At 39.5% G+C, this 27,371-nt stretch overlaps 2 protein-coding genes across 2 annotated transcripts in view; both read left to right on the top strand.

The window, feature by feature from the left end:
• Positions 1–10,087: 10,087 nt before the first annotated feature.
• Positions 10,088–11,325, top strand: LOC124605964 (vegetative cell wall protein gp1-like). Its single transcript, XM_047137928.1, has 2 exons — positions 10,088–11,206; positions 11,308–11,325. Exons 1-2 carry the CDS (start codon positions 10,088–10,090, stop codon positions 11,323–11,325), a joined length of 1,137 nt encoding a protein of 378 aa, XP_046993884.1.
• LOC124607039 (E3 ubiquitin-protein ligase HECW2-like) overlaps positions 11,222–27,371 on the top strand; it is a 194,804-nt gene continuing 178,654 nt past the window's right edge. Inside the window, exons 1-4 of the mRNA XM_047139213.1 lie at positions 11,222–12,028; positions 14,402–14,933; positions 15,775–15,922; positions 26,910–27,114. Of these exons, the coding sequence (XP_046995169.1) occupies positions 11,636–12,028; positions 14,402–14,933; positions 15,775–15,922; positions 26,910–27,114 (1,278 nt within the window). The 5' untranslated portion in view covers positions 11,222–11,635. The remainder of the gene's footprint in view (positions 12,029–14,401; positions 14,934–15,774; positions 15,923–26,909; positions 27,115–27,371) is intronic.

The following is a 27,371-nucleotide window of genomic DNA, read 5'->3' as shown; positions in this document are numbered from 1 at the left end:
TAAACTGCCGTGGAAAAATCTAGCATAACCTAAAACCAGCTGTTTCGGCATTAACCGCCATCCCTAAGGTAAACACCGGCCTCTGGTCTTTACGCTGCCTACACTTGCAAAAGACAGAAATGAAATATCAGAAACCGATTGTTACTGTCATGTCTACATATTATGGTTTGTAGCAAGGCAAAAGCATAAGGGCCAAACTCTGTTTTCAAATGTTCCTTTAAAAAAATCAGAATAAGATGCTCCATAACTCCTCAGAGCTTATGTGACATCGTACAAATTTCCACTCAAGTACACAACTGTTGTCCACACAGGCTTTAGCGATGAGCAGCGTGCGTGACAACTCACATGACATACTGGTGCACTGATTCAACTGGAAACATTTGTTGGCAGATCCAGATTAATATACTGCACTACTGCGCAAACACTATCAATCTAAATAAGGATCAGCAATATCGCTTGCACCTGTGACACAAGGGTAAAGTTGTTACTATTCCTATACTGATGCGGCAACCCAACTACTTTCAAGACTCAGATTCAGTCACTGGATTGGAACTGAGCAGCATAGACACAACAGCATCTCCAACTGGTTACTAGAATTTTCTGACCATAATCTCAGCCATAAAGGAACTAGCATAACAGTCGAAAGTAAATAAATAGAATACACACAAAAACACCACATTTCAAATTTCCACAGGAACAAACTGAATTTATTGTCTTCTAATACACGTTGCCGAGTTCACCTCAGTCACTAAATTACACTTCCAGTTAACTAATGGCACCAAACTCTACTATGCAACCTGTTCCTACAGAGTCCGTAAATACCCAATGAAGCGCAACATTTGACATGAAAACAGCCAAATTTGCAAGCCATATCCCTCACCCACATACAGAAACAAATTTGTGAACTCCTTTGAAATGTTCTGCAAACAACTTTACTGATCACTGTTTACTGACTTGCAAAATACATTCCGCAACACGCTCTCCTGCAACCCATGAGGGCTACCAACTGACTTCCCGTTTTTTGAGCTCCAAAAACCATGCTGTGAAATCATTTTTTTAACATATAGGCCTTTAGGCCAATCAGTTGAAGGGACACAGTGCAAACATATACAATGGACATTTCCAAAACTCAATATAGAGATGCTTTCTCTTAGGGTTTATTTTGGACAGGTACTGAAAAACATCAGTTATCTTGATAAAAATCACTCTTACTTGAAAATAGTACTTTGTCCACACCTCCAAACATTTAGCAGCATTTATGGAAGACTGGTTCATTATCTCCAGGCTGTAAAATAGCCTTCATCCCCTGGCCCTGGGGAAAAAATATCAATAGGATGAACATCAAGGCACGGTGAGAAAATGATATGCTACAACCGGTAGTGGCCCAGTTTAATTTTTATACAATCGAAACGATGATTGATACAAATATTAGTGTCAGAAACATTGAGAAAGACCTAAAACTGAGTGAAATACCAAGACCCGATGCAGTCCCTAGCAGATTCTATAAAGAATTTGCCATTAAGTTACTCCTCTTTTATCCATAATACTCCATAAACCTACCAAACAAAAAACTATGTGCAGCAGCTGGAAGAAAGTGCAGGTCACGTCCATATACAAAGAAGGTAGCGAAGTTATCCACAATGCCACAGTCCAATATCATTGTCATCTTTCTGTTGTGGAATCTGAAAACATATTCCGATCCAATGTACTTTGAACAGCCTGATGACCCCAATGCCTAACAGCACAGATTCTGAAACAGTAGGTCACATGAAACCAAACTCACTCTTTTGTCACATGTGATCCTGAAAACCACGGATGGCAAAACATCATTAGATGCAGTATTTCTTGACTTCTCAAAAGCATGTGGCTCAGTACCATGCCAATGCGTACTAATAAAAGTATGACCATACTAGGTATCAAATGAAATTTGTGACTGGATTAGTGATTTCTCAGCAGGGAGGACACAGCTTATTATCTTAGATGGAGTCTTTGATAGATGTAGAAGTAACTTCAAGTGTGAGCCAGGGAAGCTGTTCATACTGTATAGAAATATCAATAACCTGGCAGACATTCTGTTGCAGACAGCTGCATAATCTGCAAAAATCTGTTACTGTTAATGACTATCTCAGAACACTTGACAAGATATAAAGGCATCTCATGCAGTCTTTTTGTGAGCACTTTTCTCGGGTTTTGTCTGCATATTGCTGATCACTTACAGTGTAGTGTATTATAATTTCTTGATGATAGTAATGCCTTCAGCAAGTGATATGAATTACTTTCTCATTTGCCACAACATTATTTAAGCTGTGTACAAAGCAGCAAAACCAATATTATTCATTTAACATCAGCATTCAGTCATTTACACTAAACTACACATTGTGCCATCTGAACCTTTTTTAAAACCTGATTTATATATATTTTCCTTTTGGTACAAAAGGTGTTTTCAGTACCTTTCACATCAAAGTTCTAAAGTATGTAGTGAACATCACATGTAATAGGCCTATTCCATAGCTGGGCAATGTTAATCAAAATGTTAACTTCACTGTTCAGTAATCTGTTACTAAACAGGTAATTTCATTAAACATTATATCATTACTTTACAGGAGATTCATCATTATTTAAAGTTAAACGTTAACTCATAACAGTAGCTTTATGTTGTGGGTATAGTGCAATGAGCAAGTGAATCAAAAATATTACAATTCCTTCATTAAAGTGTTTTAGTTGGGGAAGTTAAGGTAGGGCATTGAAGATAAATAAGAAAGCAGCTTAATCATTTTGTTTCATAATAATTTAGTTATCAAAGTTAAATCACAGAACAATCAGATCTGACATAGGGTGTACATTTCCCTTCAGGAACATCGACATGCTAAAGTTATCATCCAAGAGTGAGGGTCATTTAGGAGACAAAATGTCTTTGCCCACAGAACGAAGTTGTTCAACAGCAGCTCCTGAGGATATAAGGGTATTATATTTAATAAACAAATTACTAAAACGTGTTCCCGAAGATATACTGCATCATTGAATGAGTCTTTTATTTATATGTCCAGTGACATTTTAACAAGACTCTGGGATTTATTTCTTACCTTCTTCTTCATCTTTGTTATTGCTGCTTCCACTGCTGCTCAAAGTATCTCTTTCCACTGAACTTTCAGCGACTTTGTTCCTCAAAGCCTTTTCTACAACTTTTTCCATTTGTTTTCTCACTGCTTCCACTCAGCTGTTGTCTCATTTTTCCACTCATATCAACCAGAATTTTGCATGAAAAGCCACAGCAAGCTGGCATCGTTCATCATATAGTAGAGTCCAAACCTTTTATTTACACCACTTAATAAGGCACTGGCTAAAGCTGTGCAATTCGCAAGACCCCTAGCAATTACATTCTTCAATTTACATACAGTTGCCACAACTGCTGGCAGGAGTGAACCTAGACATTCTTGGGCATCTCCTTGAATTTGACCATGAGCACCAGCAACTGGTGCCATAATCTGCAAACAAGTTTAGTAATAATATCATGTATTGAATTCATAGGTAAGAAGAAGTTATGCATTTATTTTATCAAATTTACCTTCACATGCTCTGTCATTATGGTCACATCCTAATCACTGAAAGTTTGATCTATAGCTGAATCAAAGTCCATGGAGAGCAGATCTTTACGTTCCTAATATTATGTTAGTTGTATTTGGAAGTACCAGTCTCCTGCCTAATTCAGTTTGAATGCTATCTGGTGCCACTATACTTCGCGACTGCTGTTTCCAAAGAGCATGTGCTTTGGTCATAGAATTTCTATAGGGAGTTTTAAAACCAGAATTTGCATCTTCGCTTACAATCAAGTTAAATGTATGTGCAGCACACCTCATATAAACTGGTAAAGTATCGAAGTTTTCCAGTATATTGTCATCGCCTACACTGAGGTGGCAAAGGTCAGGTTTTCTGCTGAAAGGAATTCTAATTCATCACCTTCAGAGGGTTGATTTAGAATGGTGACATCAGCTTCATCAGGTCCATATCATGTGATGGCAGTCTGTAGCATGTTAGTCTCTGTACCAAATTGCACAAATGCCTTTACATAGTTACTGCCATTGTTAATGGTGGTTCTACATGAAAATTGATTCAACTGAATTTTATGTTTAATAAAAGTAACAAGAAAAAAATCAGTAAAGTCCTTTTTTAGAATTTTCAAAGATGTAAATATATCTCAACATGAAAATGCTGTTATCCTGTTACTAGAGCATGTGAGTGTGAGTATATATTGCCACATGTATATACAGGGCTACTACAAATGATTGAAGCGATTTCATAAATTCACTGTAGCTCCATTCATTGACATATGGTCACGACACACTACAGATACGTAGAAAAACTCATAAAGTTTTGTTCGGCTGAAGCCGCACTTCAGGTTTCTGCCGCCAGAGCGCTCGAGAGCGCAGTGAGACAAAATGGCGACAGGAGCCGAGAAAGCGTATGTCATGCTTGAAATGCACTCACATCAGTCAGTCATAACAGTGCAATGACACTTCAGGACGAAGTTCAACAAAGATCCACCAACTGCTAACTCCATTCGGTGATGGTATGCGCAGTTTAAAGCTTCTGGATGCCTCTGTAAGGGGAAATCAACGGGTCGGCCTGCAGTGAGCGAAGAAACGGTTGAACGCGTGCGGGCAAGTTTCACACGTAGCCCACGAATAAAGCAAGCAGGGAGCTAAACGTACCACAGCCGATGGTTTGGAAAATCTTACGGAAAAGGCTAAATCAGAAGCCTTACCGTTTACAATTGCTACAAGCCCTGACACCCGATGACAAAGTCAAACACTTTGAATTTTCGGCACGGTTGCAACAGCTCATGGAAGAGGATGCATTCAGTGCGAAACTTGTTTTCAGTGATGAAGCAACATTTTTTCTTAATGGTGAAGTGAACAGACACAATGTGCGAATCTGGGTGGTAGAGAATCCTCACGCATTCGTGCAGCAAATTCGCAATTCACCAAAAGTTAACGTGTTTTGTGCAATCTCACGGTTTAAAGTTTATGGCCTCTTTTTCTTCTGCGAAAAAAACGTTACAGGACACGTGTATCTGGACATGCTGGAAAATTGGCTCATGCCACAACTGGAGACCGACAGCACCAACTTCATCTTTCAACAGGATGGTGCTCCACCACACTTCCATCATGATGTTTGGCATTTCTTAAACAGGAGATTGGAAAACCGATGGATCGGTTGTGGTGGAGATCCTGATCAGCAATTCAAGTCATGGCCTCCACGCTCTCCCGACTTAACCCCATGCGATTTCTTTCTGTGGGGTTATGTGAAAGATTCAGTGTTTAAACCTCCTCTACCAAGAAACGTGCCAGAACTGCGAGCTCGCATCAAAGATGCTTTCGAACTCATTGATGGGGACATGCTGCGACGAGTGTGGGAGGAACTTGGTTATCGGCTTGATGTCTGCCGAATCACTAAAGGGGCACATATCGAACATTTGTGAATGCCTAAAAAAACTTTTTGAGTTTTTGTATGTGTGTGCAAAGCATTGTGAAAATATCTCAAATAATAAAGTTATTGTAGAGCTGTGAAATCGCTTCAATCATTTGTAATAACCCTGTACTTAAATCAACTGCCAACTGTATCAGTGTGGACAGGCCACTAGATAACACCTGTAGGAAGGGTGCACATGGCACAGTACACACAGCGCAATCTGCCCCTGACTTGTGCCTATATACACATGGAGTAGCGGTGACTCGCCCTCACTATGTTCTTTTAGTTTGTACCACTCACATGAGTTGTTCTGTATATCGCTTATGTTGCACCTTCTGTATGATTATTTTGTCTTTTTACATGTGGAGTCCCAAGAGGCTTATTTTCATTATCATTCAGAGGTTTATAAATAAATCCATATTTGTATTACTTGGTTCGGTTTCATATATTACTTGGTTACTACAGAAAAAGCACATGTACATTCACTTGCTTTGCACTATAAAATGAGAAAGTAATTGTCTTCTGTAATGTAACTGATAGCAAAAGATATTACTTTTTTACAAACATCAGTCATGTTTGTTTACAGCACTGGAAAAGTCAAAACAATTGTACTTCACATATTCTTTTTATAAAATAGAAAATACGAATAGCTCAATTTTTATGTGTATTATTATATTAATCTTCAAATTTCTGTACAAATATTTTAACATAATCAAGTAAATGGAATTATCTATCTCCTTAACTAATCTGTTTTTAACTATATGAAACTTATAGTGAATATGAGTCACTGCCTATGCCTATACATCACATGAATGGCAAATGTTTAATCATATGCATGCCAACATTGCATGCATTCTGGCTCTTGTGCCAGGATCTAATTAGTGAACAGTCATGCCCAAATAAATTTTGTTGCGAGCTGAATAGCAATCATCTGTGGTTGCCAGCCAATTAATTTTGCCAAGTAAACTAAAATAATTTAAGATTCATTTAATCACCTTGTGGTCATTGAGAGATGTAAAGGACTCGAGACATAGGGATGAATCAAATATTACACTTTATAATCCATGCGACTATTGCAACAGAATCTAAAATTATTTCATTTTATGCATTCAATGTAGTCACTTAGTAATCATAGTATCTACACTGTTAAAAAGACGTCTGTCTGTGCACTTGGTTTTAATGGCCCTGTACTAGAAAGGCTATGTAATGACTTGTACATGTAAAATACTCATAGGTAGGTTAGTTTGAATTTCAGTGAAAAGGTAGTATACTTACTTGATAAGATGTTGTGTTCATCTAAGATGCTCATCAGCAATGCATCTGCCCAATGGTTCCTCAAAAATTGGACTTTTGCTGGGGTTTAAAGTTTTTATCAGCTTCTCAAATGACCTTGCTACAACGATATGTAAAGGAATCGTGTTCATCACTAAGAAGTTTACTATGCATTGGTCCACACTAGCTTAAGACACACCACTGTCAATTGCTGCAATGCCAAAAAGACTATCCAGCGCATCTGTCATATTCTTTTAACCAGATTACTGCTACTGGCTCCACCATCAATATCTGAATGCCCAAGACTGATTTTTCTTTTTGACTTCCCTCAACCAGATCCTGCCTTCACTCTTTCTTCAAACTGTATATATTGCAATTCATGTGCTGTCCTTATGTATTGTTTCACATTGTCAAGGCTCGAAGTATTAGCCATAATTGTTGATTTTTTTAGGCAAGCTCCGTTTACAGTCAAAAAGTATTTATTTTCCCTATCTGGATACTGAATTAACATAATCACTTACAAGTGGCCACAAATTTTCATGAGTTATGGAGCTAGAATCCGACTCCATGATTCAACTTCTACAGTCAATCCACTAACAAAAAGTAGCACTTAACACTAACTTGGCACACAAACAACAATAAACCACCAACATCTAGCTGCTCTTGCTCGCACTCGATTATTTACATCAATTGCGCACATCCCAGAGATCCACACACCTACGTGACAGAACATGATTTTGTGGGCAGCATGGCATCAGTTTTGTCATGAATAGTAGGTACCTAATTAATATTAAGGCGGAAAACCACATTAGGAGGCTGTTTGACACTGATTTTTAGAGATTTTTTTGGGTGGGAAGAATGAATTAGAATTTAATCAAATTTTGACATCATTTCATTCATATTTCGAACAGTTTTTGTGAATTTTTTTGAAGAATTTCAGCAAAATATAACAAAGTTACACTGTGATGTCTGCTGAAGGCTGTGAGTATAGTTCTCCAATTGCATGTAGTGTAGCCATTCTGATTTTCATCTGAAATCAAAAAGGTTTTGATTTTACATTAATAACTTATTTTCTACAATATGAACCTCAATGCAGGTGAAAATAATGAACATTAAAAATTTTGCAGGCACTGGAACAATTTACTTCAATTTTCGTGATTTTTTTTTTTTCCATAATTAGGCAAAGAAAAATACCCTTAAAATCATATCACCTCACAAGTTGGTTCATATAATTCGTAATTTTATAAAGAATCATACTACCTATTTTCATACTGATTGGTTCTATACTTTTTGAGTTAGACTGCACGCAAATAATAAAAAAGTCATTTCGAGATAAACGTGTTCAAAAAATAAATTCTCGGGAACTAGAAATTCAAGGAAGTTAACAATAATGTAAAATGCTTACTGATTAATCTGCGATTCCAGCACCATATAGTAACTGTAGAGTTTTTTCGAACTAGCACTGCGATCTCCGTTGTTATCATTCTGTTTATTGTTGTGCTGGTTCCCATGGAACTTTCTTTCATGCTGCCTACTACGGCGTTCTTTACACTCATGGCCGCCTTTCGGATGTAAAGACATTTCTCAGTCTCAATTACAAACAGACTCATAGAAGGCTGACTCCCAAGTAAAGTACAGCAATGCTCTAAGGTAATATAACTGAAATAATCTGTTGTGTTAATGCTTCTAGTACCTCCTACGCCATTATTTGAAAAGAAAGCTACAAAGGCGAGGTTCCATTTCAAGGATACCTTAGTATACAAAGCGACTGTGAGGTTGAACCGGTCCAGTCTACCTGAGGTAGTGCTCCGCCCTATCTGCACTTGAGCCTGTACCCGATGTGTACTCGGTTCTATGCTGATAAAAACTAAATGAATGCAAATTTTGCTTTGAAATTTTGACAGCTTATTCTTGGATAGTTAATTTAACGATTTATCCAATAAAAAAAATCTGATTTTTTTAACCTCCCAATGTGGTTTCCCCCTTAATGGACTCAAAGAATGTTAACAGAAGTTGATGAATCCATTCACATTTTTAAAAAACTAACTTAAAAGTTAATCCAGTACTTGAAAAGCGAACATCACTAATTAGCAATTAATGATCTTGTGCCCAGCTATGCAGGTATCATAGATACAAGTCATTATTACAAACTTGGCCTTGACTACTAAAAAACAAGTAAGCAACTGTGCACTAGAATCGTAGCCTGGTGGTCACTTTTGTACATAAGGCACCTGTCAAGCTTACTCCTTCAGTATTCAAGACATGACACTTGTATAGGCACACTCTTACCTTTCCCTTCATTGCATTATATTTTACCTCCTGTTACGGGATATGCTATAGGTAGCTGTGTACCAGGAATATTTAACATAACTACCTGTTTATATCTAGGTTCTTAGTAAAAACTAGTGTTACAGACTTTGATTCGGCTGCAAGTGAATCAGAATATAAAAACATTTGAGAAGGAAAATTTCAAGGCTCTAACAGTTATCTTCGCTTCACATTAAACAGAAATTTTGTTTTACTTTAAAAGTAGTTTTAATATCATGCTGGGGAGAAACCAAGGTTCCAAAAACTCAAGGCCACTGCCTCTTTTTCGATATTTCTCTTATTTGTGATGCTGTAAGGTGTCATATTTAAAAAAGTAAACAGTAAGGGCATTTGTTCATATCAGTAAGTTATTTAAATGATTATGTTTTACCTTTTGAGCAAGAAAGGCTTATTCATTGCTCTAACTTGTAATGAACAAGTGTATGTTTTTTGTGGCTGTGATGCATTCTTTCATAAATATGGTCAAGTGTACTGCCAATTTTATTTTAACAGTAGCAAATGTTTCTCTGCTACTTGCCGAGAATGTAATAAACTGCCTCAATGATTCTACGGCATTGTGCTTTTCGTACATTTTAGAAAATCATGTCTGAATAATAACTGCATGCAGATACCTGCACCTTTCAACATTATAAGTACTAGATACTGATCAAAGCAGCAGCCTTTTGCACTGGCACAATCACAACATCTTTTGATGAATTTTACTTTAGTTTGCAGAGTTTACACTTCTAATTTAAGCATACTTTCCTACTTCATTTTATTAACACAATGCACTTTAATGATTTTAGCTTCCACATGATATTTCCATGATCTATCAAATAGTTTTTAAAATTAATTTCTGCTCTAAACACTTTGGTCTCATGGAGAGGATATTATCCTGAAATGTAATATCTTAAAATAAACTTCCTTACTGTCGGTAACCATTCATTTTTTACAGGGATATTACTGAACTAAGTTCATGTTACGTCAGTGTTAACACAGTGCTTTTTGAAACCTGCAGCAGCTGACTCAGCGGCACCTGATGAATGGGTACCCTGCTCCAGATGACGAGTCAGACAGCTCGGACACAGCAGCCCTGCTACCCCCTGGTGAAAGCAGTCGATCTACTTCACATGTGCTACATACGTGGAACTCTCATGAAGGTGCTGTGGCGAGAAGGCTGCTGGATATGGCTCCTGTTCCGCAGCCACTGCCTCCTGCTGTCGTGCCTCCATCTCACAGTGAACCATCACTTCCTAGTGGTGCAAATGTGGAATACTATCCAATATGGACCAAACCTACAGTTCCTGCTGTCAGTGGTAGTGGCTCAGTATATGAAACTCTTTACCCACGCACAGAACCGCCTCCTCCACCACTGCCGCCTCGCGCATTTCCCCCACAAAATGGTTGTTCGAAGCATCACCGTCCACTAGAGAGAATGTGCGCCTTACCGTATCCTGGAGCGGGCCCTGGGTCGGATCCACCAGAAGTGCCACGTCACAACAAACCTAAGACGGCCAGACACACAGCTCCTAGTCTGCCTCCTAAACCTAAGAAGATTGTTAACCCAGAAGACACTTTTGCTTTTGAGATTGTTGACACAGATGAGCTTAATCCTACAGTGACAGCTGTTACGTCGTGTTCTAGTCATAAAAACGCACAACCTGTTTCGTGTTACAATGGACACAGTGCTAGTGGACCATTGACAAACAGTGAACGTGCTGTTTCTGTACGTAGTGTTGATGAAGCCCAGCCGGTGAGACAATCAGATATTCCTGTAGAGGAGGCTAAAAGTGATAGTAGTGATGCTTGCAGAGGAAAGTTTCCTCCTACTATAAACTCGAGAGTTGGTGATACTGCACCTGCCCAGGGTGAAGTCAGTGGTTCGGCACAGTCTGATTTACAGAGATCTCACAGACATGATGCTTTTCATTTGGATAGTGAAGGTGTAACTGGAGTTTCTAGCAAGAGGCCAACACAGCTGGCTGTAAATGGGTGTGTGGGAGATACTAATAATGATAATGAAGGGCAGACTTCAGCTGTTGCTGCACCATTGGCTACCCCTGAGCAGGACAGCAGTTTAGTAGACAGTTCCTCAGTTGAAAATTTGCTTGATGAGGATGCAGAAGAAGAAGAGGAAGATTCAGTTTTTTTACCACAGGCTAGTAGTGTTTTAGAGCCATTGCAAATTCCAGACAGTAGCTCCACAGTTTCTGCACAAATACCATTTGGTGCCATTTCAGAAGTTTGTGTTGTTGACAGGTCAAAATACCAAAGTGATAGTTCCGGAAGGCCAGTAAATGACCAAAAAAGCCAAAGAAATGACATTTGTACACCTGCTTCATCATCTGTCTCTAGTCAAACAAATCTGCCAATAGATGAATGTGGTGTGTCAGTTACAAAGAAACAAACAAGCTCAGGTAGAGAGGGCACATCTGACAGTCATAACTTAAGTGAAGGAGCACCTTTACAAGACCATACTGGGGCTACACCTGTAATACTTACTGATTCCTTGTCGGAAGGAGCAGCAACACCAAACTGCTGTGCCAGTAATCAAGATTGTCAAGACTGTGATACTTCAGATCCAAATATGTCTGATCTCTCAAGCTTCTTATCAGTTCCAAACACATCTTCTTCCCTCTCTCCAGTTTCTCCCAATTCTGCATCAGAATCGGGAACTGTTCTCTCAACTACTACGGAATGTAGCAACAGCTCAAGCTCAGACACTGGTACTATGATTCTCAGCAACCGCAGCTCCAGTACAGATTCCATTGTTTCTGGTATTGTGAATAATGTGGCAAATTTAGAAGAACAGCTGTTATCACCGCAACAACTATCACAGGATTCTGTGTGCACAGGAGAAGGTTCCATCTGTCCCCTAATGGCAGAGAGGGAGAGACAAGACTTTTTAGATCCTGGAGGAAGAAGTCTTTCAGAAGAACACGAGGCACCACCACGCACTCACAGGCCTCTGTCACGGCAGGTAAGGAACATTACAGCATATACATGGCTGCACTTATCTTTGCATGAATCACTATAGCTTAACTGAAAAGTACTCATAGTTCATTCCCATTTTTTCCTTTCATGAACTTTGCTTAGTTTAGTGCTTCGGAATTATACTACGAGTTCTGTTCTTCTTCTTCTTCTTCTTCTTCTTCTTCTTCTTCTTCTTCTTCTTCTTCTCCTCCTCCTCCTCTTCTTTTAAATATGCTTATTTCTTGGACTCATTGTAGTTTTCCTTTCTCAAACTTATCAAAAATTTTGTACTCTTGAAGCTAAAGCAGCAGAGGTAGTATTGCAGAGTTGGTTACATAACTAGCATTTGCAGATTGGAAATCTTTCACTTGTTCTCTCCCTCGTAATTCAAGATTACAAAAATAAGTTGGAGCTTCTTGAGAATCTAATTGACCTTCTTGTGAAGAAATGAAACTAGGGTCTGGTGTTGATGGCCCCCTTCTGCTCTCAAGAAAGTCACAGTACACAGCAGAGCACATATTTTGTGAGTTCAGTTTTTACATTGTTTGAAGCCAGCACCACGATTGTGTCAGCTAATGCTGATGATTTAACATAGAAAAATAGCCTTGGCTTTTTCTGAAAATTTGAAGCACTAAATGAATTCAGTCTGTTAACAAAAATATGTGTGACTTTGAGAGCACTGGAGCAGATGACACATAGAATTCTTCATCTGCAGTGATTCTCAGAGTGCACGTTATGCTGTAGACTTCAGTACCATATCAGTTCATACAGGATATCCTCCGTCACCTAAAACATCTTGAGATAGACGTAATATTTTGCTAGGTGCCAGAAATGTGGGATTCAAGGCAATGAATTTGCAGCAGCTCAAGAGGTATGGGCAACATTGACTGTGGCACACTGTGACATCTCTTTGCCAGCAGTGATCACACAATTACTTCAGTTGACACATAGATTCCATTATTGTTAATCAGAATCATGTATCACAGAGGATTGGTGGTTGGAGATGAGGTACAATAAGCTGAGGCTGTGCAAGCTGATTGTGTGTGGCTTGTTTCAGTTAGTGGTTGGGATTAAGTGTTCCTCACTCATCCAAATAGAGCACTGTCTTCTGAGACATGACTACACCATCTGCTGACTGGATTCACCAACGTGAAGTACCTGTTCGAACAAATCTGTATGTCACATTGTGAAGACTGCTCCCAGTTTTCTAACCAGAGGATAGTGCATAATTCAACTGGGGTTTGTGGTCTATTTTGAGTGATAATGTGATCTGTATTGAAAGACACTCACTTTTTTCATGCTTTCTCAGCTCCTACCAAAAGTTATATAGGATCACTTTCTACAGTAATTTATTCAGAACCAACAATAAAATATTTTTTTTTATTTGTAAATCTAAGACCGTTTTGTATGCCTTGATGTACCTTTTCCATCATTTTAATACTATTAATTTCAAAATATTATTGTAATATTTGTAATTTATTTGCTGTAGCCATATAATTGTTTATGCATGGACACTAATTATCTCACTGTCAAGCAGTCGACACCGAACAACTAATACAAATTACTCCATTTGGCACAAACACAGAATAGTTTGGATGAAACAAGGCTAAGAAACTAATTAGGAGTACCAACGAATTGTGCTCAAGTGAGATGCAGCAGACCTAATGAGAGAGAATTTAATACAGTGCAGAAATCTTTCTAGGAATATGTAACAGTTGACTGTGATAACAAATGATGGATGAAGTGAGGTGGGAATAAATAAATAATTTTAATGAGAACAGACAACAAAATTAAGTTAGTTTAGTATTGTTGTAAACAGACTAGTAAGATATTACTGACTACTACTATGTATACTTCTAGTATTCTTGGACTAATTAATATATTTGTTACCAATGAAAAGGTACAGAGTTAAGAGTGTAGAAAGGTTCAGATTTATCAGCTTGTTTTTTCATATATAAATGCACGTGTTTGTCTTAATTATTTCCGCCTTCGTTGGTCATTCTTCTTTTCTTCTTTCATCTTCTCCCTCTTTGTCTGAGCAACTGCATTATCTCTCACAGTTTCCTGTCAATCGTGAAATTTTGGTTTGGTATCTCACAGTAAGTGGTAACTCTCTGCATGCTGTCTTTACTCTTCTAAAGTTCAGTATCATTCTTTTGAAGGTTAGGTCACTTCCACAACTGTTATATTTATAGACTGTTAACTTCTTTATTGTCCATCGTTATTACATGTAAAGCGTAAGAAAAAATAGTGTGATATAATTACATGATCATTTACTGACTTATTTGTGGTACATGTAGTCAGCACTTCTCTACATATAATAATCTGAAATTATCAGAGTACAGTATGCAATTTGAAACCTAATGGTGTCATGTTCTAGGTCAGTCATCCACCTCTGCCATCGACGCTGCATGGACACCCATCGCAGGACTTCAGACGATGTGAGAGGTTCGTTGGAATGTCGGCAACAGCTCGACCTTACAATCGTCTTCTGTCTCGTGTGGTTGCTGCAGGTGCATCAGACATTCCCATGTGCCCTCCGACTCCAACTCATCATGCACGCCCAACTCGTGCCAGTGAACCTATGATGATTCCTCTGCATGAAGACTCCACAGCAAGGGATTATCCACAAACATCAGATGATACTCGTTCTGGCACTGCACGTGTTTCTTCACCCACACCAATTCCAGGGCCGAGTTGTTCCCGAGAGTCTTCAGCATCTACATCAGCTGGGAATGGTGATCAGCTTTCAGAGATGCCTGGAATGTTTATGCATCATCAGAGGCTAGGAGAGGGATGTACAATTTTGCCATTACGCCACATGTCTTCAACTCGTCTCCCTTCTATTCCTGAGAGGTCTGCTAAGACACAGAGACTTGAATTGTCTTCAGAAGAGGAACCTCTTCCACCTTGTAAGTGTGCGTGAATTATTCCTATTAATACTAACATATTATTTCTGAGAAACATCAGATACAGCCAAACCAAGTGAACTGCATATCTGATTATGAGATGAGGCTACTCTGTGATTGTGAGATGCTTTGGAGGGAAAGATGGAGCTATTTGATCACTACTGGTAAATAAAAGGTATAACATCAAATATAACTTTGTATATCATATTTTTCTGATAATCAGGAACAAAGGCACTGAATGTATACAACACCACAATTAGTCGCAAAATGCACTATTGTTCTTCCAGATATGCAACTGCACTTGGGTTGGGTGTATTTTTTCTAATTATAACTTTTGCTTTCCAACCATTCGCTAATTCAGTACAGTTTAAGTAATTGGGAATGATAATTAGATATTGATCATAGATGTTAGTTTATTCAGTTTTTCACACACTTGATAATGAGAGACAGATATTGATCATGGATATTAGTTTATTCAGTTTTTCCACACACTTGATAATGAGAGAAATCTCCTGTATAAGCAAGTTGTAACAAAATTCTTATACAGTAAAAGTAACTTGACAGATCTCGGTAACACTTTTTTGTGAAATTAACTTTTGCTTCATGACCCCAGAAATCAGACTACAGAGCTATTTTCAGCTGGATTAAAATAAATTTAATGTATGCATTTGAGTGGAACATGATCCAAAAGAAGTAAGTTGGTGGTTTGGAGGCTAGATTATATCGCCTAGAGAACTTTTTTGTTTCAAAAATGTGTTATGTACTCGTCATTCTTGTGTAGTAGCAAGAGTGCCATATTCATTGTACTTCAGGCAAATATATCTCAGTATTATTGTTTCTACAGACTGGGAAGCTCGTATTGACAGTCACGGTCGGATATTCTATATTGACCATGTGAACAGGACAACAACTTGGCAACGCCCCACAACAGGGTCAGCTTCCCGCAGCAGGCCTGTCAGTAATGAGCTGCAGAGACAACAGTTGGACCGGAGGTAATATTTCATAGTTTATTTGATATGCTATTTCTTCATCTTATACATCCTCTTTCACCTCTTATCATATCATATCATGAGGTAAATATGTATAGTTCTTTGTCAGGTGCATTGTAATCTAGTTCAGTGGCTCTCTAGCTGGGTATTATGGCTCCCACCAGGAGGTCATTTTCATTGTGACTGAACACGGATCAACTATTCAGCAACAGTGAAATATCAGTATAGCAACTGCTGAAGCTGTGTGGATGTTGTGGTACATTACACCTATATTAGCTACAGCACAGTGAAAATCTGTGGCATATAGGCAGTGACATAACCAGTGCATTTTGTAAATATATTTTATCACAATTGCTGCGAAAAAGAAGTACCACCAATGTTCAAATGAAATTTGAAATATGTATTCATCCATTTGTGAAAAGGCTTTTTCAAATCAAGAAGGCTTCATAGATGCTTTTAATAGGAAGTAATCACCTTGGAAAATTGCATTTTGACAAATTATGGAAGGCAATTTCAGTTTCCCAAGCTTCAAAAAGTTTGAAAAACTGAACGCTATGGGAAAATTATTCGTAAAACCTATTCTCAGCACAAGCAAAAGCCTCCTCCTCCTATAAAGTTTTGTTAGTAATAGCAAAATGTAGGAAATATCATACAGTCACCACAGTTAAAGAAATTGTCCCTATAGTGATGGGGCCTGACACTTGTGCCACAATGAAATCATTTCATTTGGTAATGGCACAGGTTCAAGTGGAACAAATGAGATGGTCTTTTAAGTGGAAAATTTTTTTTTAGTGTCTTGAAGGGTATAGAACGCAAATTTATGATCAGCAGGCTATAACACACAATGAAACGTTGCTGTTAACTTAAAATTGGCTTATTTAATCACAATGACATGTTGGGTGTTGGAAATTCGACCACCAGCATGAAAGGTTCTTCTGTATACAAGGAATGGGAAGAATCTTTTTTTTTAAAAAAAAAAAAAAAAAAAAAAAAAAAAAAAAAAAAACTTCCATCAGTGAACATACTTGCATGTGCAATTGATGGACCTGCATCCATGGCAGCTTGATATCACAAATTTACAGCAGTTTTAAAATTAACTACAACCATTGTTAATGTAATCCATTGTGTAATACGGAGGCAGCACCTCATCACTAAAAATTTAAGTGAGAAATTGCATGAATTTCTGCAGTATGTCATTGATGCTGCTTACAAGATAAGAGAACTGCTGTATACAGGGAAAGAGTGCATTCGGATTTTTCTACAAGTTCTGTAAAGAGAAAGATGAAAAAATGAGAAGTCTGTTGCTAAATGCAAAGGTAAAAAATGTAAATGTCATGTGACTAGGGCCTCCTGTCAGGTAGACCGTTTGCCAGGTGCAGGTCTTTCGATTTGACGCCACTTTGGCAGCTTGCGCGTTGATGGGGATGAAATGATGATGATGATTAGGACAGCACAACACCCAGTCCCTGAGTGGAGAAAATCTCCGACCCAGCTGGGAATCAAACCCGGTCCCTTAGGATTAATATTCTTCCACGCTGACCACTCAGCTACCGGGGGGCGGACAATGCAAAGGTGACATGGCTGTCAAGAGGAAATTATTTGTGATGTTTCTATGAACCTTTTAATATAGTACTCAAGTTTCTCTGACAAATTGGCCCAAGCCTTTGTGATGCAAACTAATTAGGATGTATTAGCATTGCCTTTAATTTAGATATATTCGACAAAGTCAGAGTTATTGAGGTCAACTCAGAACTCGGGGGAGACAAATGAATTTCTTTAAGGCTGAAGGTGTACTATCTTCATTCATTGCCAAACTGAACCTCCACACAAACAACTTAAGCTGAATGGCTGGATGGACTTAAAACAGTTGGACACTAAACAGCTTGGTCATCAGCACCCTTTCTCAACGAAAAGCAGAGGTCATACAATTACAGCCACTGCCACAAAAAGTTTCAGATACAATCTCCGGTATATCTACTCATACTATTGTCATATGTTAATAGTATTAATTATGTTAATGGCATTAAGATGACTGGCTGATTGCAGAAATGATAGGACAGCCAGCCACCCAAAAATGCATTGAAACCAATCGCATTTCCAATGGATCTTCATGCTGCAAGAGATAAGCTTGTGTCATTGGGCAGTGTCTGGTACAGAGCCACATTAGGACCACTTCACTCCTCCTTGGAGCTCAAAAGGAAGTACACCATGGTTGAATAATTGGTTTGACTGACCAAAACTTGTTGTTGGCTGCTTCAAGCCACTGTCTTTCCCACTCAGCGAACACTATCTTTGTTACCCATGACACGATAGCCTGTAGTGGGATGTTAGGGTGAACTGCGGTATTTTTCTGGTAGGCTGGGCTGCTTTCACTGCTTTGTCAGCTTTCCTGTTCGTCTCAGTTCCCATGTGCCCAGAGACACAGGGAAGGCCACCTCTTCCTTATGCCTGTGCAGGAGGTGGATAGTGTCTTGGACCATCTGAACTACCCTATTTGATGGGAACATTGTTGAATAACCAGCAGAGCACTAAGAGAGTACATGCAAACAAAAGACGTCCATCCATCAAGAAGTCTTATGTGCTCCAGTGTCTTCTTGAAGACCCACAGCTCTGCATGGTACAAAGAGAAGTGCCTTTGTAGGCGAATTTTAATGACAAAGCGAGGAACATAATAGAATACCCAACATTGTCCCCTAGCTTTTATCTGTTGGTATAAACCAACATGTGTTTGCAATATTTCAATAAGAGTTCTTTTAAAAACCTTTTTTAAAACTACCGGCAGAGAACTGATCTTGTTTTACTCCATCATGTCCAGGTAAAGAGTGGGCCCTTCAGCCATCCCGGGAGAGATTTTCTCCATCCCTGTTTAAGAACTGATACGCCTACTGCACCAAGTGGCTTTAGATAGACAAGAAAGGGCTTAGTTGACTGGTGACTGGTAAACCTAGTATGGATTGTTCAGCTCTAATATCAATAACAGAATGTTTTGAAAGGAACCTCACTTTGTATACAAGTTGCACCATGAGCAGTTATCACCATATGGTAAGAGGCAGCTCACCAATCTCTGCACAGAAGCTAGGCATGGGACTGGGTTTGAAGGCTCCTGTCACCAGTCCAATGCTTGCACAGCAGACAGCATCCAGTATCTATAATTAGGGGGGTCTCGCTGAGCCATGCATTATGCTGCCATAGTCATATCGGGTGCAGACAAAAGTTCTATAGAATGTGAACAGACAGGACCAATCTGGTCTCCAGTTCTTACTGCTAAGATATTTCAAGATGATTAGTGCCTTCATACATTTTAAATCATGGAGGTATGGTAACCATATTAACCTCTGATCAAAGACGAGGCTGAGGAAGCACATTGCATTCTTAAAATCCAAGATGGTGCCCCACAGCTGAAAGTCTGGGAATGTAATGAATTGAAGCAAACTATTAACTTAGGTTAGCACAAACTTTGAGAACCTTTCAGATGCTGACTTGAATACTTCTTGCTTACACTTAAGACAAGCCCAAGAAGACATGAAAACTTGGTGCCCTTAGAATATCAATGAGGATTCAATGGATGCAGGATGATTTCATCCAAGCTTTCAAGAGCAGTTGGCTAACTTGAAAGACGATTCCAAAGCAAACATGTTTTCAACGACATGGCTAGAAATGTTTCTGTTTGAAAGTAAAGAACTCCTAATCCTCTTCTGCGTCAAGAAGTTAAGTTGCTCATTTTAACTTTTCCATCTACTTACTTTTGTGCAGTGTAGTAGCTCCCATCAAATGAAATAAACAAAGTGAAATGAGTGGCCCGTGATTCAGAGTAGTGAAGACAGAACCAAATATCACAAAGTTAGGAACAGGTACAAGAGAACCACTGATGACAGATTCGTTTGATTAATTTAACAAATGCTACTATTATTATATTTATTTGAATTTCATTGTACTTGCATTAGACATTAGTCTTCTAATCATGAAATATTAACATGCACCTTTAATTTTCTTTTATATTCTACTTTTATATCCGACAGTATTTTAATATAATTGGGTAGATAAAAATCTCTACTCACAAGGGGTGGCAGGAGAAAAAACATATAAAAGTTAAGGAAATGTGCAAGCTTTTGGAGCCAGTGTCTCCTCCTTGTAGCAGAAGAGATGAAGGGGAAGGAAGAGGGATCAAGGAAAAGGACCGTTGGTTTAGGAAGGAAGGAGAGCTATGGAAAAATCACCCAGAAGCGCAGGTCAGGTGAGACTTATTGGATGGGATGAGAAGAAAAGACTGATTGTTGGAGACTGTGCCAAATGAGGTTTTTCAAATCTCATTTGGTGCAGCCCCCAACAACCAGTCTTTTCTTCTCATTTCATTCAGTGAGTCTCCCCTAACACAGGGTTCTGGGTGACTTTTCTGTAAATCTTACCATTTCCTAAACTTCATCAGTCCTTTTTCCTCCGTTCTAATTAGGTATAAGTATAGAACACAACCAGCAGACTGAACAACACTACTTTATTGCACAGAACCATTAACAACTTGAAAGGAGTATTTAAGTAACCTTCAGCAGGAACCAATTACATACACAAAGAGCTGTAGTAATACAAATAGAGAACCGAGGCTAAGCATAGTTCAGCAAGCCTTTCTCTCTCTCTCTCTCTCTCTCTCTCTCTCTCTCTCTCTCTCACTCACACACACACACACACACACACACACACACACACACACACACACACACACACAGGTCACTGTTTTCCTCCTCTCATAGGGAGATCATGGATTATCGAGACATCCATGCTGTGCTCCTCACCCGCTGGGCTCTGGCTGAGGTGGTGTATGCTCTGAAGTGCTTCCAGTGTCGACACACACTGTGCTTGTTTTCCCGTGTCAGACCATATGGCGATGCCAGGTATGTTTCCATATCGACCTCAGGCATTGGTTCTGGTAATGGTGCTCATGGTGCTGGTGATACTGGTATCAGCAGTTGCTCAGGAATATGTCACAGAATCTCTGACAATGGTGTTAGAGCAATAGAGGAACTGCTGGTTCAGCCACCGAGGATGGATGCCCTCACCTGCACAGGAGTGGTGAACCGGAAGCAGCATTTGATGTGACATCTGATATGGACGAGCTTATAAGCAACGGTATGACGTCGGGGAGTGCCTGGCCATCCACATGGTGACCCCAAGCAGAGTCTGTCCTCCATGCAGATGTCGCAGAGATGCTGCCCATAGCATTTGGCAATGACAGATGGAATCCGTCCAGGGTGACGTTCAAAAACTGCGCACCAGACAGCATCCTGGCGATGATAGCTGGAATCCATCCAGGCTGACGTCCAAAACCGCGCACCCAGACAGCCGCATCTGGCTAGAAGAGGTGTAGTAGTGTCCTTAGCTGGTACCCATGAAGCAGCTCCACTAGACTCTTCTCGCCAAACGACAGGAAACACTACAAGGAGAGAAACAGATCTGAGGCAGTGTTAGACGAAGAGTTGGCAACATACTTTTTCATCTGAGTTTTGAACATTCACACTGTGTGTTCCTCACAATTAGATTGTGGATGGAATGGTGGGGCGATGATATGACAGATACCATGGGAATTGTAAAATGCTGCGAACTCTTGTTCTGAAAATTGTGGACCATTATTAGACACTAACGAAAGAAAAAAGAAACAAAAAAAAAAAAAAAAAAAATTGACAAGGCTGCGGTGGTGGCAGTTGTGGCTGTGAAAACACAATGAACAACATACGGAAAATGAGAATATGCGACAACAACCAACAGCCAATAAGTGTTGAGAAAGGGACCAGCGAAATCCACATGTACATGGTCCCATGCACGTGACAGCATCGGCCAAGGAGACAATGATGCCTGGTGAACTGCTTGATGCGTTGCACACCGTGAATAGGAGACAACAAGGCAGGTAACACCACCGTACAAGCTGGGCCAAAACACATGTTGACGGGTCAATGCTTTTGTGCATGGTACACCCCAATGATCTGCATGTAATAAACTAACAACCTTCAAACAAAGCTCTGAGGTGACCACTACCTGAGGGGCCACATGATCCATGTCCAAAAGCAGAATACCATGCACAACAGACAACTGCTGTCAAAAGATGTAGTAATTAAAGAGGCGTCTGATGAATCCAGCCAACCATGTTGTACAAATGTTACGACCTCCCACAAAACATGATCTGAAGCTACAGCCTTCACAACCCATATGCTAATACAGGAAAACCATCAACCACATGGTGTGTGGTGACATCAATGTGGAAAACAAAGCAATTCCACCTGATCAAATCCTGCTTCCGGACCAGCTGCCAGGTGGGACAAGGCATTTTTATTTGCATGTTGATTCACAGAACAGAAATGAAGCTCTTAGTTGTAACATGAAAGGAAAAGACACCAATGGTGAATGCGATGTGCCGCTTTATCTAGTAACGATGCAGAAGGTCTGAATAAGAAAACCAGTGGTTTGTGATCGGTGACCAGGAAGAATTTGGCACCATAGAGAAAAAACAGGGAATTTCTTCACATCATATTCAATGGCCAAAGCTTCCTTTTCTATCTGAGAGTATCTAGTTTGAGCAGAAGTCAGCATTTTTGAGGCATAAGCAATACACCGCATGGAGCCAACGGGAAACCTACGAGACAGTATCACCCCCAGCCTGTACTGTGAAGTGTCCATCGCAAGAACTAAATAAAAACCTGGTTGGTATGTCACTCTGCAGGATACAGACTGCAGCATTGTCTTAATGGTGCAAAATGTGGTTTCACAAGCTGATGACCAGTGAAGCTGTGTCCCTTTGTGCAGCAACACATGTAACAGCTGCAAAATTGTCGCTGCCCCAGGCAAAAATTTATGGTAGTAGGTGACTTTGCCTAGAAAAACCCGAAGTTCTTTGACTGACATGGGGCATGGAAGTGACACAATAGCAGAAATGTGTCGATGTAGGGATTTGAGACCCTTGCAAGAAACTTCAAACCAAAGATAAATGACAGAAGGTTTAAAAACCTGACTTTTTCTAAATTACACTTCAACCTGGCTGCTTGGGAAAAGAGAGTATGGAGATTTTTTAAATATTGTACATTGGAGGCAACGGAAATGTCATCCAAAGAGTTTGCACAACACAGGAAAGATGCTGTAAGTTGTCCCAAAAAATATTGAAAAATACCAGGAGTGCTGGTGTCTCCAAAAGGCAACCACAAATATTGATACAGTCCGAAAGAGGTATTGCCACCTAACAAATGTCGTGACTCCGTATCCAATGGGAGCTGTAAATAGACATCTGACAAGTCAATTTTTGACAAATGTTGACCACTTGACTTTGTTAACTTCGCAAAGAATTTGTCTGGACACGGTATTGGGTACGTATCCACTATAGACTGTGCATTCACAGCAACTTTAAAATCACTGCAGAGGTGTAACCAACCCAATGGTTTCATTACTATAACTAATGTGGTAGACCATTCATTTGATCCAATAGGCTGAACAATGCCGGATTCTGCAAGGCAATCGAATTCATCTTTGATTTGTTACCTGAGTGCCACTGGAACCAGATGGACCCAGAAAAAACAAGGCCAAGCAGAAGATTTCATGGTCATGAGCACGTGAAAATTTTTGGCACACCCCCATCCAGGAGAGAACAAAGAGGAAAACTCAGAACATAATGTATCGAACAGTGTATACGGCACTTGTTCAGACACTAAATTCACTTCATCTAAAATGGTAAAACCAAATAACTTAAAAGCATCTAATCCAAAAAGATTCTCCGAATGCGCGTTATATACGACAAGAAATGTAAGTGACTAGATTACTGACTTGTAGGTCACTGGGGCAGAGACTTGGCCAAGAACAGGAATACTCTGTTTCTTGTAATTTACTAACTTTCATAACACGGGTAGAAGTGGAGGGGAGCCCAGGTCCATATAAGTTTGTGAGTTTAACACGGTTACCATAGCTCCTGTATTCACTTGCATGTGCAGAATTTTACAAAAAACATCAATGAAAAGCTTGTTTGGCACAACAGAAATAGCCTATACAATGTTTACGTCCATATCCACATCAGGATCATTGTGCTCAGTTTTTGCATTACAAATAGAACTAATGTGACCTTTTGTGTTGCAGTTATGACAGGTAGCCCAAGATTTTGTGCAGCCTGGGCACTCATGTTTAATAAAACAATAAAGGCAGGACAGGAGCACAGAATGTGAACATTGCTGTTTACTGCCCTGTTTACTTTGTTGGTGCAGCTGCTGCTGGGAGTGAGGCCAGCCACCTTGACACTGTGATCATGTATAGGCCACTGTGACCAATTCCCCCTGCAAACTATCTGAAGTGTGGTGTGGAGGTGAGGGTTGGATTGCCGATACCTCACACCATGACTCAATTTCGTTTCCCGTAGCTCTTGGTCACCTGCAGCTCGCGACACCTCGAACGACTGTGCAGTACCTAAAACTTTGGAGAGGGATGGATTTTCACACTGGACGGCACACTCTCGTATGTCACAATATGGAGCTACTTGAATGATAGCATGAATGATGCTCTGATCAGAATATAGATCTTTATGCACATCGGTCATAAAATGACGACAATGACTTAACCTATGGAATTTAGCTGCCCATGCTTCCTACAGTGGTAAAACTCAATTCAAGATGCAGTAACATGGGTGCACTTAAATTAATATTCTGGAAGAAGTTCATACATTTGGTCAAATGTTAAAGAAGACGGATACTGCAAAGGGGCAAGCTGACATAGGAATCTATACATTCTTGGCAATATCAATGAAAGGAACAAGGCACGACATAAAATAGTATCAGCAATCACAAAAGCTTGAAAGCATTGTTGCAGACATTTCTCTTATGTATCCCATCCCTCAACAGACTCATCGTGTGTAGAAAAGGGAGGCAGAAGAACAATGGGGGTTGCAGAAAGCAAAACAATGGGAGACACAGATGCAGGAGCAAGCCGAATAGACAAAACAGAAGTCAATGATTGAAGTACCTTAGTTTGGTTGCCCAGCACCTGTGATTGGTGATGCAATGCCATGGCGAATGATTCTTGCTGTTTGACCAACCAACGTGAAATTTCCTCCGTAACATCATCAGCCATTGTGAGAATAATCAGAGGACCAACAACAGTAGAAACTTGCACAGAGAACAGGACCACACTCATCACCAATGATTCTTACTGTTAGACCAACTGACATAAAATGTCCTCTGTAACACCATCAGGCACCATGAGAATAAATAGAAGACCAACCAGAGTAGAAACTTGCACAGAGAACAGGACCACACTCATCGCCAATTACGTTGTAATTAAGTATACGTACAACAGGACAGTAGACTGAACACAACTTTATTCCATGGAAGCATTAACAACTTGAACACTGTATTTAAGTAACATTTAGCAGGAACTAATTACATACACAAAGAGCTGTGGCAATACACATAGAAAACTGAGGCTGAGTGTAACTCGGCTCAGCTAGCCTTACGTAGACAGGGGTCCTTTGCAGGCTCTGACAGTGATTCTCTCTCTCTCTCTCTCTCTCTCTCTCTCTCTCTCTCTCTCTCTCTCTCTCTCTCACACACACACACACACACACACACACACACACACACACACACACACACACACACACACACACACGTACGTCTGAGGCACCCCCTACAGCTGATATAGAGTACTGCAGCATGCGCGGCCTTTTGGAAGTACATGCATGTGTCACTGCATCCTTCATCCCTGTTTCTTCACCTTCTATCCTTCTGCCAAAAGAGGGAGCCATTGGCTTCAAAAGCGTGCATATTTCCTTAACTTTTAAATATGTTTTCCCTCTCTGCTGTTTGGTGAGTCGATTTTTTATCCATGAAATTATATTATATTTTTAAAAATGTATTATTTTCATTGATGTGATGGTATTTTATGTTTGAATTATTTATCCTTCCCCAAAAATGCCTTTCCCATCCATGACTTACCTAATTAAAATACACCTTTGGTGATTTTCACTAGGACCAGAATTTTAAACTCATTTTTGGCTCATGACAGAGTGCTGGGGGATTCCTCCAGCATTGTCACATGTTGACCCAGCACCGCAGTACCGCCGGGATGAGCCCACATTCCAGCCCACCTAAAATGAAATTAAACATAGTCTCAGAGCCTGAAATGACTTAATGTTCTGCAGCAATAAGATATTCTGGAATGGAAAATCCAGGATGGTATGCCAATATTGTGAAAAGGTTTAGATTGCTACTCACCATATAGAAGAGATGCTAAGTCGCAGACATGCACAACAAAAAGACTGCTAAACAAGTAAGCTTTCTGCCAAAAGGCCTTCTTCTGAATTAGAAAACATATATTAACACATTCATGCAAATGCAACACACACACACACACACACACACACACACACACACACACACACACACACACACGACCGCTGTCTCTGGCTGCTGAAGCCAGACGCTGCTTACTTATTTAGCAGTCACTTTTTTGTGCCTGCCTGTGACTTAGCATCTCCACTATATGGTGTTTAAAATATCAAATTTTATAAAAACATGTTCAGTATTATTATGAAATCTATGATTATTATGAAATCTATGATTCACTCTCAAAAAAGCAAACTGAAAAAATTCACTGAAAACATTACAAAATGTATTTTGGACATGAGAGAATTTGATTAATCAGAATATAAAGTTATCCAGCATATAAACTTATCCAGTTTTTCAGCTGTTATGGTGGTAATGTTGTATACTTATAAAGGTTTGTTTAGGACATAACTCTGAGTTTGAACTTTGAAGAATTTTGGTGATAACATGGATACAGGAAGGGGCAGCAGACTTTGCAACCCAGCAATATAGGTGCCGAGTTGAAAAAGATTATGAACCACTGATCTCGATGACTGGTTCTTGAGAAAATGCAGTATCAATTTTCTTCATTCAGCACATCCAAATCAGAGTTATGGAGAATGAAGGAGGAAGAGTGGATGTGTTCTACATGCAATTTCATTTTATTGCAGGTATCAGAGCATTCGCAGGACCATCACATCACGGAGGCCAGAAACGGATGAGGCTGGTTGCAGCTCTGACATGTCTCAGGCAGAAGCTGGTGCAAGCACTAGCAGTGGAACTCCACACGTGACACCAGCAGAAGCAATACATCAAATGCCTGCTGTCAAATTCATCACACGACCAGATTTCTTCTCAATACTGCACATGAATGCGGTTAGTTCAGCATTTTAACAGAGTGCCACTGTCAGATTTTATGCCAATATGTAATTTTAATATATGTCATTGTTTCATGACTGATCATTCTTACTTTCCATCACCTAAGTTCAAATTCGTTTATTCTTCTGCCGAGACAGCTTTGGCTGATCTTTACATAGTACCACCATATATTTTATTTACTTTGTTGTCTTGTTACAAACTTCATAAACCATTGTGATGATGGGCAACATATATGTATGTTGAATACCCTAAAC

This window comes from Schistocerca americana, chromosome 3 (assembly GCF_021461395.2).
Source record: "Schistocerca americana isolate TAMUIC-IGC-003095 chromosome 3, iqSchAmer2.1, whole genome shotgun sequence".
Classification (NCBI taxonomy): Eukaryota; Metazoa; Arthropoda; class Insecta; order Orthoptera; family Acrididae; genus Schistocerca; species Schistocerca americana.
This window is presented reverse-complemented; position numbering and strand designations above follow the sequence as displayed.